Source organism: Carassius gibelio, chromosome B17, assembly GCF_023724105.1.
Source record: "Carassius gibelio isolate Cgi1373 ecotype wild population from Czech Republic chromosome B17, carGib1.2-hapl.c, whole genome shotgun sequence".
Classification (NCBI taxonomy): Eukaryota; Metazoa; Chordata; class Actinopteri; order Cypriniformes; family Cyprinidae; genus Carassius; species Carassius gibelio.
In genome coordinates, this window is record NC_068412.1 from 11,964,899 (window position 1) to 11,985,748 (window position 20,850).

At 37.8% G+C, this 20,850-nt stretch overlaps 1 protein-coding gene across 1 annotated transcript in view; it reads left to right on the forward strand.

Annotated features, from left to right (window-relative positions):
• Positions 1-20,850, forward strand: part of LOC127976521 (probable E3 ubiquitin-protein ligase RNF144A-A) — a 29,847-nt gene that overhangs the window by 738 nt on the left and 8,259 nt on the right. The window contains exons 2-5 of the mRNA XM_052580983.1: positions 13,735-13,885; positions 14,861-14,965; positions 16,037-16,097; positions 19,814-20,024. Of these exons, the coding sequence (XP_052436943.1) occupies positions 13,751-13,885; positions 14,861-14,965; positions 16,037-16,097; positions 19,814-20,024 (512 nt within the window). The 5' untranslated portion in view covers positions 13,735-13,750. The remainder of the gene's footprint in view (positions 1-13,734; positions 13,886-14,860; positions 14,966-16,036; positions 16,098-19,813; positions 20,025-20,850) is intronic.

The following is a 20,850-nucleotide window of genomic DNA, read 5'->3' on the forward strand; positions in this document are numbered from 1 at the left end:
TGAAGGGTGGATGTGCTTCATGCTTCAGTTCAGCTGCTGGTGTTCTGTAGGGGTCTAGAGGACGGGTTTGGGTTGCATAGTTAGACAGTAGCTTGTTAAGTTTTGACTTAAACCCTGGATGAACGCTCCATGGAAAGACAGTATAGCTTTGAGTTATAGGGATTTTCCATGCTTTTTTGAGATTGTGTAGTATTTGCAAACCCCTCACTAGGTTATCTAAACTGCATGTGTGATCCAAGGTGTGTCATTTCAGGGTACAAGGTTTTGTGTAAGGGTGTAGTTGTATGGAATATATTGCAAGAAGGTGAGAGACAGCCAAGAATATATGGTTTATATAACAAACTGATAAATCACATGCAAAAAAGGATAATAGCTTAATTCTTCATACCATGAGTCTAATTCTCTATATCTTTTTCTGCCCTTCCACATGACGACTGATCTGTCCTGTAAATAATATGTGAGTGTTATTTCAGTTAGAATCCATCCTAGTTTAATTATTAAAAAGTGTTTAGTTTATTGGATACGACTAATGGATTAATTATGACCATTGTTTCAGTCCTATAGAAATGATAAGTTTGCATTTCTACAACCTGGGAGAGGATCTGCAAGCTGTGGGTTCCCTTGGGAATTTCCTGTGGATTTTTATAGCAGTTTTAGTCAGATAAGGCCTACGGTTAACATTCACGTTTTGTCCTACAACATAAACTACGTACAGTCCATTGTTATAATCATGAGTTTTATGTTCTTTTCATGTGGAGTTATAAATATTCCAAGCACATGAGAGACCGAGGTAAAAGCATATTTAAAAATGGGAAACTAGGAATTCTAGATGAGTTGCCGTGCTGTTACGTTGTAAGAGTAATGTTTTTCCTGTGGTCAAGGATTATTGCGCTGTTTGGAAAAAGGGGTTTATTGTAAATGTAATCATTATACTCCATGTCCAAGAAAACGGTTCACTGTCATCGGTCAACTAGTGGCAGCATAGGTTTGACACACCACATGTTGTTAACTGCCACTGTTTATCATACTGCAGTCCCTTACTCAACACCCAGCATTTATTTAGTTGCCTATACTGGATCATCATTTTAGAACAGTTCTATGATTCTGCATTTTCTGTTTACATTTTTCTGGACGTGGTATTAATGGTTAAATTAATTACAATCATCAAAAGCATACGATGGATCAAACTTTAATTGATGTAATTTCTTTCAAAACAACAATATTAAACAATAACATTACTGACCTGTGTGTTGCATATGAAAAGTTCACCCAAAAATGAACATTTTATGTTTATCTGCTTACCCCCAGGGCATACAAGATGTAGGTGACTTTGCTTCTGTAGTAAACACAAATGGAGATTTTTAACTCAAACTGTTGCGGTATGTCAGGTGTGGTGTGGTGTGTCGCAACGTGACAAAATACTATAGATCTGTAATAGAGATTCATTATAGATCAGTCAATAGAACTCAGTATAATCAGTGATGCTTTCTACACTGGATGCAGCGCGGAACGGCGTGACACCACAAATCCCTGACCGTAAACTGCTGCCGTGTTCTGTTTATGATGTGCAGACACAGATTTCAAATGATTTTCAACAGTCTTTAGTTGGTGCGGCATGGCGCCACAACGTTCGAGTCCGGTGTAGACACTGTGTAATGAGAGATGACTGAGGATGATGGTGAATTATTTTCAGATCCTCAGTACCACTGACAAACATATAATCTTGTAAAATGTGTGGTAAGTACTGCCGATGCCGGCACAACATCGTCATGTCTATCAGCCTTCGGTGATGGACGATGTCATCGTCTTTTAGCCCAACCCTAATCCTGAGCACGTTCTTAACAGCCAGTGCCTGAAGAATCGTTGTCTTCCTTCTTTATGGCGGATCACAGACTTATATGTGCATTACCACCACCTATCTCTCAAATGGACCATTGACAGTCTATGTACAATCTCAATTTGAAAGATTTTTTCTTCTTCTTTATAGTCACGTTTGTTCTTGTGAGTGTCCGTGAGATCACGTGTCACTGTAAAGTCATTCCTACAATCATCAAGTGTGTGGTCTCCTGGTCTGGTCGAACTGTCTAGTGTGTGCGTTCAACGATTATAGGCTAAAAATTGATTGAACATGTCTTCAAAATCGTTTAAGATAAGTTTCCACTCAGCTCCACTTTTGAAGATGAGACTTCAGGGTGATTCTAGACGAACATGCACGTCTGTCCTGGCATTTGTGTGAAACAGAAGCAGTTTGATGTGAAGTTCAAATTCCATCAGGAATAGTAACATCTGTTCCTAAAGCAATAAGATGTAATGCTTCAATAACAAAGAATGCTGAATAGCTTGACCTGGCTGTATGGATTACTTAATAACTCTTCTTGATGTCCCATATAATCCAACTGACTTGGAAACTCTGACCACAATTTTGTCTTGAATTTTTACGGGAAATCCATGAAGAGATTGACTAGCTTTGCTAATATGTTGTAACCTATAGGTGAGCTTCACAGACAAACATTCTATATTGTTAACCATAATATGGCCTTGTTTGAACTTTTCAGCCCCCACACATACATCCAATGCACTAAATGCATTACAGAGCACTTAAAGCTGTTAAGTTATGGCCAGCATTTGGAAGCGAGTGAGGTTTGAGATACAAGGACCATTTTGCAATTTAATAATGAGAGAGGTAGTAGGACAACTGACAGTTTAACTCAGGATTATGTTATTGCCATACAGAGTAATACATAATAGACGACTATCAACCTTTCCAATCATATAGGCTATTATTTACTTAAAGATTCCAAATTGGTTTCTCTGAATACCTCCTAATTCCAATTTATGTTGCCATAATCACTCAAGATGGTAAGGATTTTTCTGAATTGTTTTTGGGAGTATTTCCTCTTAATAACACCCCATTCTTTCTCTATCAGTCATATCAAAAGACACATTGTTGCTCTCCACCAGCTGTGGATGAGAAAACGGTTAACACAAAGCTCTGTAATCCAGGCAGGAGACTGGCTGGCTCAGGACAGACGGTGACCTCAGATGGGTTAACATCTGATTGAGTCAGATATTTCGCGGGATAAGTCCCAGTAGCCTCGGGCATAAAAGTTGCATATGCACAAAATTATTTCCCAAAGTGAGCGTGCCAAGAACATACTGGGATTCATGAAATAAAATAAATGAGTCACACCAAAAGATTCAAACAAGTCAAGTTGCCAGTTTGGATCTGTCAGTGTGGTTAGTGAATCTGAATCAACATCCGCAGTTTTTATTTTCAGTAGTGCGACACTATAGTTAAAAAAAATATATATATATATGTATGTATGTATGTATGTGTGAAAAGTAAAGTAATGTGTGAAAGTAATATTGGTAATTGACTAGTACCTGTTCATTTTGTGTATTATGGTTGGTCTTTTGGTGAATAAGCTTGCTGCATGCTTGTCTGATGTGATTTTAAACTGCAGTACCTGAGTGATGGGTATAATTTCTTTATTCATTCAGTTCTCACAGCGGGTACCCACTCGAAACCTGGCGGCTCCCCCTGCCCTGTAGCATCAAGCATTGCCACATGTGGCTGGTGATAAAAAGAGGCATTTGCATGTTAGTAGCTTATTGGCAATGTGTGAACTCATCAGGCATTGAAGGCTGCAAAACCTTGCAGAGTGTTGCCATGCTTTAGCGGTTTGTGCATCACTGCACAACATCATCCAAATTTCAGTGCCACCATGATGGTAGCTGCAGCAATAATTAAGCAACTGTTAAATGTAAAGAAAATGGTATGTTCATACATGATGCCGTGTTTTTGATCCACCAAATTCAACCAGTCATACTGTTTTTTTTTTTATCTCAGAATTGCGACTTAATATCTAGACTTTATTTCTGATAATTGCAACTTTATAGTTCACAGTTGGGACTTTATGCAGTATCTTAAAAATTTTATCTCTCAGTTGCTACTGTATTACCCTATAATTCAGACTTGTATTTCACAAGTGTGACATCCATAATTAAATTTTTCAGTTTCTCATAACTCCATATTATTACATTATTTCAAGTATTTCTCATTTTTTAGCTCATAAGTGTGACTTTCTATCTCACAATGTGTCTGCATTTTTCTTTTCTTCAATTGTGACTATTTCTCATAATTGGTATTCTCACACACAAGTTTGACTTTAGTTCTTATTGAAGGTTCAAATCCCACATTTGTGACTTCATGTCTCGTAATTGCAATGTTTTATCTCATAATGTAGCCACTTATCAGAACTGCAATTTTATATCTCACAACTGCAACTTTATATCTTCTAATCCAGACTATACTGTATCTTACATTTGTGACTTTTTATCTTACAATGTGACTATATTTCCTATGATAAACTTCATCTGAAAGTTACCTGTCTCAGCAACTTTAAAACAGGAAGATTTTCTCACCATTTTTCAACTGCTTGGTAGCTGCTGTGGCTTGCCGCCACAATTTTGCGAGTTTAAGTAGAGGTTTAATTGCGTCAGCAAAGTAGTGAAACCTGACTCATCTATTGAGCTGCACTGAAAAACACACTTTTAAACAGTATTAAGTTTTTATATGACACAGAACATTTTGTTCCTGCTTATGATTCTGTACAATGATGTTAAAATTATTTGATTTTCAGCAAAACTAGGAGATGTCTTAAAGTGTGTGTCTGGAGTGTCAGGCCAAGACAATGCGGTGCTTGCTGATGAAGTGTGTTCCAGTGAGGGTGTGTTTTCTGAAGAAGAGAAGTTTGGGCACGTTCTGACCTTGGCATCTGTGATTCAGAGCTTCTCTGATTCACAACTAGCATATAGGCGAGACTTCATAACTGTGTGTTCCAAACAGCTGTGGAGAAAAAACAAAAAAAAAACATCTGAATGTTGAAAAGACCATTTGCAAATGAAAAGCAAACATTTATCCATGGTTTGTTTTTTTGGCAAAATACTTTACTTTTCCTCACATAAAAATGTTCTTAATAAATGTAATGGTTTAAACTTTGAAGTGTTTTTTTTCTATTTATTTATATATATATATTAGCAGTACCTTGAGTTACAACAGATGGAATTCTTAGATAACCTCAGGCTCTCAGTCTCGGATCTTGTCAATAGAAATAAGACTCGGCAGCATGCTTGTCACATCCTCTCAATTTTTCAGGCACAAATGGTGTGCCACAAGGCTTCAGAGAAGAAAGTTGTCTCTTCATATTTTGATTTGGTTTTATTCTGACATAGCTGATGTCTTTTATTTAAATCATTCAAATCCTTGTCTTCACATTACAGAGAGGCTAAATTTCACACTGTTTTAATTCTGCTGTAATATTATTCATCCTTGGAGATAATGGTGTGCTTTAGTCACACTGGAAAATGTTTTCCATCATCTGGAGACAGTAGTCAGAGTGACCTCAGATCTTTAGAGAAATATTCTCCTTATTCTGGAGGATTGACCTTTACAGAGTATGTACTCCTGTAACTTTGATCACATTGTCTTTTCTCTCCAAGATCTTCTTCCTTAAGGCTCTCTGAGAATTCATTCAACTGTTGTGTCACATCCTCTTGATTCTGCTGTCTTCCTGCCAAGTCAGTACTTGTCTGAAATTTTGAAACTGCATTTCTGTGATCCACGTAAATCTTATTTCACCATCTTCTACTGATGTAGAAACCAGGTCATACCAAGTTAAGTTGGTGTATTTGGTCAATCAATTTTGGCACCGATTTTGGAACCAAGGTCTACCAACTCTGACCAGGTCAACCAAGAGTGTCTACCACAGAGCTGTCCAAACCTGTTCCTGGAGGGCCACAATCCTGTGGAGTTTAGCTCCAACCCCAATTAAATACAGCTGAACCAACTAATCAAGTTCTTCAGACTTCCAGGCAGTAGTGTTGAAGCTGGTTGGAGCTATGCTCTGCATGACCTGTGCCCTACAAGATCAGGATCGGACACTTCTGGTCTACCAGGTAGGGATGCCCAAAAGTACTAGTAGTTTTTTTTTTTTTTTTTTACTTTGTCAGTATGTTGCCTAAATGAGTAGTCAATAATCTGTTTTTGAAGACTTTCACAGCCTGTATAAAGTAATTTTGGGTTCACTTGACATCGATCTGATGTATTTGTCATGGGTTGTGTAGATAAGAAGCTTTATTGGGCTTTGTGGCAGGACAAAAAACAGCATAAAGTCCCCCATTTCCCCCAGTGCATGGATATGGAGGGATGGGTGTGATTACGGAAGAAAAATAATGACAAATGTCTTTAAAAAAAAAAAAAAAAGCATGTTGGACTGCCCTGAAAGTTATACATTGTATTTTTAAACGGATTGAATATTTTGGAGCTGAACTTTGGAAGGTACATTTTTATTATTTAGTTTTTAATTATACTTTTTTTTTTAAATGTTTTAAATATTCAGTGACAGCAGTCTTTCATTCATATTACCACAAAATAAAATGACTCATATTGTGATAAGATTTTGGTCATATCGCCTATCCCTAGATTTCATTGACTAGACAGTTGTTGGATGATTAACTGACGATCTTTACTTGTTTCTATTACTAGGTCAATAATAATTAATGGTGGTTCAGTTGGTCAACTTTGGGCCAGCTAGAAGGTATGCAAACTAGCTACTACCTGGACTATTGTGATGTAAATTGTGCTTTTTTTCCCCCCAAATGTATACCATCTCCGTAAAGAGTTGGAAATTAACTTATTTAGTTATGTTTTGATTAATCTGGAGTTCTCAGAAACAAAGCCTTCTTATTTAGACTAGTCTTTTAGAAGTGCTTACTATTAATCTAGTCCATGACGTTCAAGGAAACTTCTTTAGAGAAGAGACGATTGGTGTCATGAATGACGAAGTCTGGCATTGGCCCATGTTTTCACCCAGGGTTGTTATTGTAGCCTTGTCTGAGACACTGAACTACAAAATAACCCTCGACAAATGAAGTGGATTATGATCGCTTGATGTATCAGTTCAGTAAAGCAGCCTATTTTAGATTTCAGATTTGATCTCACTACTGGGAGCTGAAGATAATAGTCCCTGGCTGCTCACTGGGAATGTTTCACCCCTGGGATCCCAAAGTTTCTAAAGACTGAACCAAAATAATCTTTGGCTGATAAATGTGGGTCATTTGGAAAGGGCAAACAAACAGTGAGGGAAGAGTTACACCAAACTACTTTTATCACCCTTTAATCACACTACAGATAGATAGATAGATAGATAGATAGATAGATAGATGGATGAAGGCTGTACAGATCAGAAATGGCAAAGCAAACTTTTTTTTTTTTTTTTTTTTTACTCTTCCAATATGTATACTGAACCCAGGGTGGAAAGCATCACTTATCTATCTATATATATATATATATAGAATCAGAACACTCTCGGATTTATAACTTTTGTGAAAATCATCTTATTTTCTCACTTTTTAAAACCTGTGTGACATTTTTTGTATGCTACTTTGGCGTTCACTTTGTAATGTGGCTGTTCAATGAGCATATCGTTTTTGACAGGAAGCCAGGAATGACCTTTACAGAAAGAGCAACTCAGTGATGACTTCCCACCTTTGTGGGTCGCACACAGCTTGCAGTCAGAGACCAGTGTCGCTAGAAGAAACTGGGGCTCCTCCGTTCAGGGACATTCCCATATTTTCACATCAAAACCTTTTCAGAATCCAAACATACTTTACATTGAAATTTTGTGATGCAGTTGATTAATTAAAATGTTTAGTATTTATTTTTTGCATTTATTTAGATGGCATGCAAACAGTTCATTTTTAGTCAGTTTTACTTTTATGTAGCACTTTTTGCAGTCCAAATAGTTTCAAAGTAGATTTACAGAAAAAAAAAAAATTTTACTGATGAATGTTGGCAAGAATTGTAATGTTTAATGATCTAAAAGACAAAAATCCATTAAAAAAACAGACTCTAAAATCTGATTGGTGAGCCATGTTCAAGGCAATTCGATACACATATATCAATTTAATACTGTTTTATTGTGACATGTTCCTTAATTTATAATTTTGAGTTTATAGAACTGTTCCTGTCTAAAATTAACACGTAAAGGTCTGATTTGACTCTCATAACATCACATAAAATTCACAAAAATGACAGTGACGTCAAAGGCTTAAGATAGGTAATAATACACGTGTCATTTTAGCCTTTTATGAGATTTCTTTGTTCACTATTTTGCAAGAGCATATAGCGTAGAATTAACTAATGAATAAATCTAGTGATTACAATTTCCTGTTGTCATAGAAACAAGACATGAACCGTTTCGAGTGGAATCTGACAGTTGTCATCTTGTAATTACAGTAATTCACACAGCATTAGGCCATAAAGAACAACATTACTTAATGGAGAAACTGTTTCAGTGACTTTTATCATTAGTAAATTGGGTTATCAATTGAACATTGGTGCCTTTTATTAAAATGCTGTTTTGTTCACAATAAATAATTGAACTTTGATGAATCCTATTAAATAAAAAAATTCAAAAAATAGAATTTGGTGAATTTAGATGTTCTGAGCAAAACCCTTGTCACATGTCATAAATTGTTTTAGTAAATAGTTAAGCTCACAATATGCTGGATTTTTTTCTGATGTTGATATGTAGGCCTGTTTTCTGGGCATAGCCTAATTTTTCAGTGTAATCATATATTCCCAGTCGGTTCATTCTTCAATATTATAATTTGGGAAAAGCAAAAATTATATCTGTTTTTAACCCACTCTGGTGTGTTTTTGGCATTCGACTGATCTCCTTTATGCAATTACTGTCTGAAAGTTGTTATGAAACCATACAGTATTACACCACAATGGATTATTGTGAAATATGTTATCACAATTGTGATAAATGAGGATGAACTGAGCCCGTGGGGCAGGTAAATGCTTCTGCTCTTTTCAGTAATGATTAAGTAGAGCCCATAAGTCAGATAAAGTTGAGTAAGGGAACATTGTGTTCATGTTCGTGGTGGCTAGGACGGAGACATCCATATCTTGAAATATTCAGGCATCTGTACTCCTCAGCTTTCATTGTGTGAATTCTCTCAGAGAATAAATAATGGAGGGGAGACTTCGAGACCAGCATCTTTGAGAGGTACCACCTTCTGCACCTGTTTCATATCTGGACATCTATAGGAAAAGAACTGTATGCAAGAAGATTAGGTAATAGACTTGCTATTATGTTTGAGACCATCTGAGAAACAGCAAATGTCATGGAAATAATACTGTCAACCAAAATACCACAGTCTAGTTATTGATGCTTGAATATACTGTAGATGAATGAGAAATTTCCTTTAGAAAGCATTTAATTTAATTTATTGTTTTAGAAAGTTACCACAGGTTTATGATAGTAACCACAATGTGGTAACTATTATGTACATAATGTATTTTCAGAGTCAGTGGGATGTCTAATTTGGAGGAAAATTAGGGAAACCCTGAATATTCAGTCTGGTTTCAAGTTCGCCTGAACATGGATGTTTACATTTTATATATTGCAACAGGTACTGTAGATGGAAAATTAAATCCAGGAGTCACGAGTAGTAAAGTTGTAAATTGTGTCTTGATTTAAACACCCTCAGGACTTTTTTTTTCTTCTTCCCGAACAAGATATTGTGAAGATTGTATCATGCAGTGAAAGTCAATGGAGTCCCAAACAAGTCTAGACCCTATTGACTTTCATTGTATGGACAATAAAAAAGCAATAAGACACTTTAAAAATATCTCCTTTTCTCTTTTAAAGAGGAAAGAAATGCTTTTCACTGATGCATGGCTGAGTAAATGATGACAGAATTGTCATTTTTGTGTGAAATGTCCCTTAATGTACTGTAAGTTGCAACATGAATTTATTTCATAATGTTGTAGATCAAATTGCTGCCCGGGCTCATGATAAATGATTGCTCTCTTTGTTCAGTGATATGATAAGAAACTGAAATGAGGTCATAGGGATGTTCTCTAAAAAGGCTGCCTTGTTGTGGATTACTTGTGTTTTTCCTTCAGTGTTGGACAGTGATAATTGCTTTCTGAGTAATGCAGCTCAGTGAACTTTCCCATGCACCACCTTTTCTCACAGAACATTTGTCTCTGCTGACTTTGACTGATGTAGAGGGTGTGTGAAATGGGATTGGGATTGTTTGGAATGAATGATACTAGTTCTAAGATTCTTTTAGTGCTTTTGAAAAAAAAAACTGCATTTTTTTTTTTATATATTTAGTTATATAATTAATAATAATGTAACATTTCATTTTTGGTTCCTTCGCCAAAAAGTCCTTGATTCCTAGGCCAAAAATCAGCATAAATGTGTAATTCCTATTTGTTTCATGAGATATCTATTGAGTGAAGTATTTTCTTCTGTGTTGCTCAGAGGTGGATGAGGACACTAGAGAGAAAGAGCACCAGTGATGGATGGATGTGGACGAGCGAGACACATTCATCACGGGAGGGTGTGATGTAAGACCTCTGAGCTCGACCAGCAAAATCAGCTTTCTTTAGCATCTCTGTTCTTGAGATGCAGGAGGCTGCAGTGGTGCATTATCAAGCCATCAATACTTCATCCCGTTTAACTTATCAAGCGGAAACAGCCAAGACTTTTTGTGGAAATGATGAATGCGAGCTTAAGAGCTCTTTGACTTCTGTAGCATTAAGGGATTTATTTTTTTTTTTTTTATTCTGTGCTTGTGCTCTTAGCATATATGATTTGATTGTCTTAAGCAAAACCTCTCTTCTCTCAATATGTAACCTATTAAGGTGAGTGCTGAAGAAAAGTGTTAAACTTTGCAGAGTACCATCAGGGCAGCTGTGGCCTAATGGTTTGAGAGCTGGACTAGTTACCAGAACGTCGCCGGTTTGAGTCTTGGTGCTGGCAGGAGTTGTGGGGGGGGGGGGGTAAATGAACAGGGCTCTCCTCCACCCTCAATACCCATGGCTGAAGTCCCCTTGAGCAAGGCACTAAACCCCCAGTTGCTCCCCGGGAGCTGGATCTATAGCTGCTCACTACTCCGGCTGTGTGTGCACTTGGATGGGTTAAATGCTGAGCACCAATTCCGATTATGGGTAACCATACTTGGCAAATGTCATGACTTTCACTTTTTCACTTTCACATAACTTGTGATGTGAACATCTGAATAACGTATTGTGCAATTTTTGACTAGAGGTGTACTTTTCATAGCATTTACAACCCTCTACGCACACCTTGGCAATATAACTGCCATTGGCTAGTACATTTTTTTTAGTTTACTCCCCAGACTGATATATTATTTCACACACACACACACACACACACACACACACACACACACACACACATTCCAATCCGCTTATCTATGTAAAATTGCACAGATTCTTATATCTTAGCTTCTTAGTCAATCAAGCATTATATTATGGTATTATGATAAATAAGCGCAATTTAATGATACTTTAATGATTAGAACTAAAACTTGGTAACAATGTATGAATGCATATTTGTCATTTTAACTGATGGTGATATTGTTAGTCCTTCAGGGTTTCTGTAAAAAAAAAAAAGAAAAAAAAAAAGAAAGGTAACAGATAATATTAATTATTATTCAAAGATAATACAAACCATACTACCATACTAACACTAGCACTACAGATTGATGAGCTGCTGGGTTCATGAATATTAATCACGTTGTCTGCGCTCGTTCGAACTGATTTGCTGAAATCAAAACAGGGACGGTAATAGATCGGCCCAAGCCAACGAAATTGTCATTTGCGCATTAGCTCCGCCCACTACCAGAGAAACCGGCATATCTTCTGCTTTTTCTAAAAAGCTGAATAATTCCAAATTAACTATATTATTTTGACAGAAGACAACAAAGAATATAGTTTACAGGTAGCGCAGTGATTCACTCTCTCTCTTTGCATGTGTGAGAAACAGCACATCAGAAAAGTGATGGCGAATCATGTGGCTTCACACAGAGTTTACAGTGCGTGAAATACAGGTGCGCTGTGCGTCCATTGAGATGAAATGAAAAAGTACAGATCGCTTGATGGAGAGAGAACTCTGAGGTTGGTTTACCATATAACCATATAGAGGTATTAAAATAAAATAAAGTATTTTGCCTATTCATTTTTCTCTTAGGCCTTAAAAAATTCTTAAGAGTTATAAGCTACAAGCTATGAGGTGAATTATAACATTACGAACTTTGAAGCAAAACAAGTATTTGAAAATCGACGAAAGTACAAGAATGTGTACTTAATGAATTTGATGAGAGAATGAACTTTACTTTATATTAACTGGCCTTAACTATTCTACTTACTTTTAAATTATTAATTTACAATGCAATTATTATGTACATACACAATATGGACAAAAGTATTGGGACAGCTCCATCTAATGAACAGGTTTGTCGTTAAAGCCACCTTATATAAAGAGGGGACCAGAACTACAATAGTTTTAAAGAAAATACTGGTGAGAAACTAGATTAACCATCATTGTTGAAAATATATGTATGTATGTATATATATATATATATATATATATATATATATATATATATATATATATATATATATATATATATATATATATATATATATATATATATATATATGGGTAATGTAGTTTCTCACCAGTTTTCGAGATTTTGTAAGTGATTATTAAAATAGAAGTTTAAACCGGGGCTGATGGCTTAAACAAAAGCGTTTACTAGTCCTGTCCTTAAAAGTTCAGAAGTAAAATTGATAAATTCCCATATGTAGAAAATGAATGGGATTTTACATCTGGAACCCAATTATTGCGCTCTATATTCTCTGGCAACCAACTAGCACACAACTTTGGCACATTTCCATAAAAAAAAAAAAAAAAAAAAAAAAAAACAAGTAGAAATCTGTCTGTTTTTAGACAAATTTCCTGCAGTATCATAGAACTCTGCCATAAACAGGACCTGCATTACCTGGTGTTACAGAAAGAGCTTTACAGTAACTAGCACAAACCTTAACCACTACACCACTCTACAAAGCACTGACTGCAATGTTTAAAAGCATCCTGAGTGATTCTCAGCACAAGATACCAGACATCCTGCCACAAGTGCAGAACAGCACCTGCCTTAAATACACGTACCGCCACCGGCAGAAGCGTATCTGTCTCGTTCCCATTCCCCCATTGCCTAGCAGCCAAGACATTGGTTGATGTTCTCACAGGCACTTCCTGTAAACACTTAAGATACGAGTCTGTCTGAGCAAAACAGCCCACTTCAGCGTGAAAAAATGGAACTGTCTCATAGTCGAGACTTCCAAAAATATCCCTCTCTGAAAACCTGCAAAAAGGAGAGACGTAGGCAGAGAATAACTTTTTTTTTTTTTTTTCCTCTCTCCTGACCTTCTCATTTATGGAGTACCACACAGTGAAGTCATCTTTCTTTCGGCAGCAGAAGAAGAGAAATTGCTCCGTCTATCCGGCCCGACTTCTCATTCCATTACAGTCAGACTAGATATAGAAAAGCACTTTGTGGCCAGGCCTTCAGTTATATAATATAAATGGAGTAAATGTATTTGACCCTTTCAGCATCATATCTGTTAGACCTTCAATAAACGAAATGTGGCTAATTTAATGAGAATTTAGAGGGTTGGTGTTTGTGATGCCGTGGATATTAGCGCTGGGCATCACAAAAGCACTTATCGTGGCTGCAGCAGCAGTAGGCACTTCAGATAGACAGCAGTTAAAAGCTTTGCGCTGGTTCTATTGGTGTATTAAAGTGTGTGGGCTTTCTCTAATGGCAGCCATTCTGTGTTTTCAGCCCCGCAGCAGGCATCATGACCACAGCTAGGTACCGACCCACCTGGGATTTGGCCCTGGACCCGCTGGTGTCCTGTAAGCTGTGTCTTGGAGAGTTTCCCTTGGAGCAAATGACCACCATCACCCAGTGCCAATGCGTCTTCTGCACCCTGGTGAGGAGTTTCGTTTTGACTGCTGTCTTAGGTCAGAACGTCTAAAAATAAATCAGTGGAATTCTTACATAAGCTTCAGACGTTTTGATACGTGTCTATATTTACACACAGAATTCACAGCTATAGACAGATTCTCTACAGGCCGACTGAATGTTTTTTTTTTTGTTTCAGAAATGTGATTCACAGGCCAGTAATAAACATTGAAATCTTTCTTTCTTTAACCCCTCAGAGGTTTTCTGTTCTGGGAGCAGTTTCCAGTTGCTGTGCTTTTACACTGATCTGAGACCAGTTTTATTTATCTCTTGAGGTTACAAGCAACATTTGGGGAAAGGAAGCTTCTAGAGTAGGGTAAAGGGAAAACAACATCTCATCTGATTCTATGAGGCCTTGTCTTGGTTGAGCTCACTTGAAACAAAACTGCCTTTGTGTCTTAAGAGTAGCGTGTTCATAGAAGCAACTCCCTCAGAATTTGCCTTACCGAACAATCCTGAAGCTCAGATCCATTTAGTTTGTTGGTCGGTTCAGATCAAAATGGAATTTATCGGATATTAAGTATTTTTCTTTCCTTCTTGCTTGCTTGCTTTCTCTCTCTTTCTGTCTTTTTATTTATTAGAGAAAGAGTGGGAGAGAGGGGAAAATATGAAACATATATTTCTTCTGAAACATAAAAAAAATAAACAATTTAATTGTTTTTCATAGCCTATTAAAGCAGTCAGTTCACAAATTGCTAACATTGGAGGATAATTAGTCTTGGACAAGTGACTGCGTCTTCGTTAAATTGAGATGTTACACAGCGTAATTGTTTCGAGGAAATTAACAGTTCATTAGAAGTGGTTAAGTGCTTCTGTGCTCACTCTCACAGACACACTGAGCAATTTAAACAAGACGTTAAAAGCTGAATTTGTTTCACATAATATATTTTTCTATATTTTCTTTTTAATGAACTGTTTTATTTGTTTTATTATTGTTTTAAAGTGCCTGAAGCAGTATGTGGAACTTCTCATCAAAGATGGCTTTGAAACGGCCATCAGCTGTCCAGACTCAGCCTGTCCAAAACGTGGACATTTACAAGAAAATGAGGTATTTTCAACTGTCCATAAGAGTGGGTCATGAGTTCTTTTTTTTAAGAAATCGGTGCATTTAACAAGGAAGCATTAATTGCATTGGTCGAAATGGACATTAAATCTACATTGATACAAAATATTTTTATTCAAATAGATGCTGTTCTTTTCGTCACCCAATAATGAAAAAAAAAACAGTTGTGGTTTCCTCAAAAATATTAAGCATCACAAGAGTTTTCAGCATTGATGATGATGATAATAATAAATGTTTCTTGAGCAGCAAATCATGAGATTAGAATGATTTCTGAAGGATCACGTGGTACTTAGGCCTTGGGAATGAAGTCAATGTCAGGGACTTTAATTTTAGCATTAGTGTTTTTAATTAGGGGTCCTTGGTTTGAAGTAAATCATAAACCTTCATGAAAAAACTGCAGAGCTATAATGTTATTAATGTATTTTATAATGTTAATCTGCAGTTTTGCTAATCTGCTGATGCAGTTTTTTCAACAAACCCTGCAATAGTCACCGCTTCTGAAAAAACAACCAAATACATTACTTTCCAAATTAAAATCCTACAATGAATCTGTATCTCATCAAGAGGAGAACAAAAAGCTTTTAGCATAAAATGGATGCTGAAACCTCTCCAGTCTGACTCTTCCCTTGGTGGCTTGCACTGCGAAATCCTTCCAAGTATGAGGTCAGTCCGAGGGCAGGGTTCCTCCTCTGTGCTGCAGGCTCATTTTTTGGATGGCAGGCTAGTTCAGTGTCAAAGCATCAGAGCAGCTAAACCAGATGAATCAGACCCAGATGCAAAGCATCAGATCAACTGGCAATCCTTAAAACTGAAGTATGCCATTTCTGCACCACTTGCAAGACAAAACGAAACTGCAAAACTTCACTATGCATATTCCTTCTGTGTTGTTTGATCTTGAGACAGTGATCAAATTGGAAACCATATTTGATGTTGGGTGTGTGTAAACCAGATCAAATTGAAATGCTAAATCCGCTACATGCAAAACGAAAAGTGCGTTCGAATCCATCAGACCACATTGTTTCAAAATTGCTTTTGTTGGCTCTGTTTCTCTCGCAGATTGAATGCATGGTGGCCACCGAGATAATGCAGAGGTACAGGAAGCTGCAGTTTGAGAAGGGTAAGTGGAAAGCAGCTGTCTGTTCTTCAGGGGGGCAGTTAGTATCAGACAGCAGCAGATGAGGCACGTGTACGTGTTTGTTGATGGTGAGCTCCATGCTTGCTGTCCTAGATGACTCAGGGTGACTCACTGCAGACAAATAGGCCGGCACAGGTGTAAGTGTGAGGTTGAAAGGGATGTGAGTAGACTTGCACTGGACACGTGTAGGTCCAGCTGACCTCATGCTGTCGCAGGGTGGAGTGGTTTGACAATGAGAGCCTGCACCTGCCGACACCTTCCTCACTCTTTTTGAATTTTCTGATTATCGTTTGGTAGAAAAAGAAATCCGAAAACACCAGATTTAAACCTGCTTTGTCCACGTGAGCACCACATTTTTAAACTCATGCTGACTACCATACCACAGTCCTGACATTCAGTTTTGTAACTTAAAATATGTTCTCGCTACCCTTTTTATTTCAAAATAGAAGCAAGCTGTTTCCTGTGCATGTGCGAGACTTCTGATTCATTAGCCACTGTAGGTTAATAACTAGTACAGAAAACAGTAAAATGTGTGAATTGTTATTACGATAATACATTTAAATAATATAATTAATAAATACCAGTTTGCATTATCAAGCAGCTTAACACCCATTCAAGCTAAAAATGGCCTGCTCTTCTGTTGAAAATAAGGTGGACATTGAGTTTTAAAAGATATATAGGATAAGTGTGTAATGATTGTTTTCAAACAGGTTTCTAAAACCCTAGGCAGCAAATAGCCCCGTCCCAAACTCATGCCATTGGTTGAGCCAGTGTTTCCATTTTATGCTGATCAGGGTGTTTTGATAGTGACACAGTGTTTACACAGTGTTTACACTTTGGTAAATCTATTAAATAAATGTGCATATATAAATACATACATCTCAATTTAACATAGTGGTTAGAGAGTTTGACTCCTAACCCTAGGGTTGTGAGTTCGAGTCTCGGGCCGGCAATTCCACGACTGAGGTGCCCTTGAGCAAGGCACCAAACCCCCAACTGCTCCCCAGGTGCTGCAGCATAAATGGCTGCCCACTGCTCGGGGTTTGTGTTTACGGTGTGTGTGTGTGTGTTCACTGCTGTGTGTATGCACTTTGGATAAGTTATATGCAAAGCACAAATTCTGAGTATGGGTCACCATACTTGGCTGAATGTCACATCACTTTCATGTCACTTATAATGTGTTCTGCCTCCAGAAAAAAATGGTGCAATCAAATTAAAGAATTTAATGCGAGAGGCCCAACTTCATTCCTTTGGCAATGCCCTTTCCAGAACAGTGCTTTACAATCCAGGGTTTAAGGCTTTACAAACCATCTTCGAAATTACAATTGTGAAACCCAGGGTTAAAAGTGGACTTAACCTGGGATTTAAAAAGGCTCAGACTTAAGTGAAGTTCAAATACAGAGTCTATTAAGGTTCCTCTCTGTATCTTAAATCGGTCTGACCTCAAATGCCTTTAATTTAAACAAATGTAGCTTCGAGTCAGGAATTTCCCAGATCAAAAGACTTATAAAGACTAAATTAGACTTGTGTTAATTGGATATGCTTTATCAAAAGCATACATGTTCCCTCTAAACAGGACAGACCAGAGGCTCTGTGCCTTATGCTCAGCTTCTTTCATTATTTCTATCAGTAGGGGATCCCAGACTCTGGACTCTGATAGTCACCAGTAGTTTAAGCCATAGGATACATTTGCTTCAGACATACTCTCTGTCCACCCCCTCCAGTGCATTACATTGCCTTGAAAAGGGAGAAAAATAAATACATGTAGTTATATGCAGTAGATGCTCCCATGCTGTGAGCCTCCCTCTCTGTCTCTCTTTGGTTTGCATTCAAGGTTTTCATGAGAATTGTGGCAGCAACATCATCGTAAATGAAAGACTTGCAGAGAGAGAGAGAGAGAGAGAGAGTAAAAAAAAATCATTTAGCCAATCAGTGTTCCTGGGAACTGGAGCGGAATGGTGGCTATAGCATATCCACACTCCCAGAAACAGAACCAAGAGTTCTTGTAGAGTGACGCGTGGCCTGTCATGTCAGATGGAGAGGATTTGTGAGTTTGGTTTGTGAGAGTCTCAGGGGAAGTCGTGGCCTAATGGTTAGAGAGTCCGACTCCCAATCGAAAGGTTCTGAGTTCGAGTCCCGGGCCGGCAGGAATTGTGGGTGGGAGTGCATGTACAATTCTCTCTCCACCTTCAATACCACGACTTAGGTGCCCTTGAGCAAGGCATTGAATGCAGAGCACAAATTCTGAGTATGGGTCACCATACTTGGCTGAATGTCACTTCACTTCACTTCACTTCACAGTACTTTCGAGGACGGATGAAAATGCATGCCATCCTGACTCAACAAGACAGTTAAAAATGTCAGTCAGCGGATTTTATGAACACATAATTACCCCCAAGCGCACATACAAAACCGAGCTTAGCCATATGCCACTAACCAAGCTTTCATGCATTTGTCAGGCAGACAAGCCAGTTAAACCATTCTGAAATGGATCGTTATGTCTGTACATTTTTATTGAATTGGCAACATTAGAGGCTATATATAGAGACCAGAATATCATAGAGACTTGAGGATGTGAACTAGTAAGAAACTCAAGTCACATACTGTAGCAACCAACACATCTTGCAAACATCTTAGCAAAACCCTAGTAACCACCAATATCCAAGGTTCTAGAAATGCCATACCATCCAGAACAGCCAAGGAACTCACCATAGAAACCCCCATAGAAAAGCCCTAGCGACCACTTAAAGCACCCGACCATCTTACAAGGCCCTCGAAAACACCTTGAGCATCCTAGTAACCAAACAACACTTGTTAGCAACCATTTAGAACATCCTAAAAACCACTCGGAACCATCAAAGTAACTGCCTAGCAACACCATACAAAAGCCCTAGCAACCTCTTAGAGCAACAAACATCTTGCAAGGCCCTAGAAACCACCCTGAACGTCCTAGTAACCACATTAGCAATGTCTTAGCAAGGAGACATGATTCTAAAAAATAAAATCCATATGGCCCTGGCAACCAAACAGTAACACCCTAGAAACAGACTTGCAGCACCCTAGCAACCACCTGGAACACCTAGCAAAATCCTGGTGAGCACCAATAACAAAGGCCCTTTTAAACCGCCTAAAAATTACCACTTAGCAATGTCCTGACAACTACACAGGACACCCTAGAAACTGTCTAGCAAAGTATAGGAAAAACCAAGAACCAAGGCAATATAAACAACCCAGAAACCACCCAGAACACCCTAAAACTACTTAGACATGCTCTATCATCACCCAGACATCCAGATCTTTTGCACAGTCAAGCCCCAATCACATTTTATCAAAGAATATAAACCTAGCTACTATTACATGTATTCTAATTATTGTAATAATTATTCAATGTAATTATTTATTGAACAACAGCGTCTCCGCCTCCTGTTTCGCCTCCACCTCAATGTAATGCAAAGACATCATGTGACTTTTTACCTTATTGAAATCCAATGTAACTAATGAATTTATGCAGAACTATGATTGGTAGCATCTCTGGTATATTTTTCCTGAGGGCATATAAGGCCATAGGTGCTCTATTCTATCACCCCTCCACCTCTGATAGTGTAACCTTGGTGACCTGTCAGCACACATCAGCAGAAAGCAGCCAAAAATACACTCAAGGAAACCGTGTATGATCTTTCATCTCTCACCCCCTGCAGAGGTGCTGCTGGACCCGAGCCGGACCTGGTGCCCGTCCTCCACGTGCCAGGCCGTGTGCCAGCTGAAGGAGTCTGACACGACGCTTCCTCAGTTGGTGCGGTGCAATGTTTGCGCACTTGAGTTCTGTTCCGCCTGCAAGTCCAGCTGGCACCCAGACCAAGACTGCCAAGAGAACGTTCCCATCACCGCGTTTCTGCCCGGAGAGAGCAGGTACTGTTGCCTTTTTAAGACTTCTTCTAGATTCAGTGAAAATTGTGTTTAATAGAAGTGAATGTGGCCTATCTGTAAACTTTAAAGTACTTTGTTTTATCATTGTAGCCACAGCAATGACAACTTTACATGATTTTAGTGTGTGGGGGGTGGATGCTTAAAGGGATAGTTCACCCAAAAATGAAAATTCTGTCATTTTAATTACTCACCCTCGTGTCATTCCAAACCTGTAAGACCTTTGTTCATCTTTGGAAGACAAATTAAGATATTTTTGATGAAATCTGAGGGCTCTCTGGCCCTCCGTAGACAGCAATAGAACTGAAACATTCAACATGCAACAGAATTTTCAGACCTTTTTTTGGTGTAATTGTCAATTATATAACTTTCTTGATGAAGTAATATGTAATTGTAAAGTGACTGTAAAAATGACTGGAAAAACTGTAGAACATCAAATTATTCACACATTTTAGGAGAATAATTAATGTAAGGGGATTTATAAAATTATTCGGTGCCATTCCAAAGTTTGGGGGTTTTCTTGTACTGTAATGTAATTTTTTCAAAATTCGTCAAGAATGATCCTTGAACATTCTATTAATGAAATAATCCTGAAAAGAAATAAAAATCACTGAATCATTGCTTCCACAGAAATATTAAGCAGTGCAACTGTGCTCTAAATACAAATTTTTTCAGCATATCAGAATGATTTCTGAAGGATCATGATACTAAAGACTGGAGGCTTCTTAAAATTCAGCTTCACATGGTTCAATACAATTTTTAAAATGTACTAAAATAGAAAACAGTTATCTAAAATTCAAATACTATTACT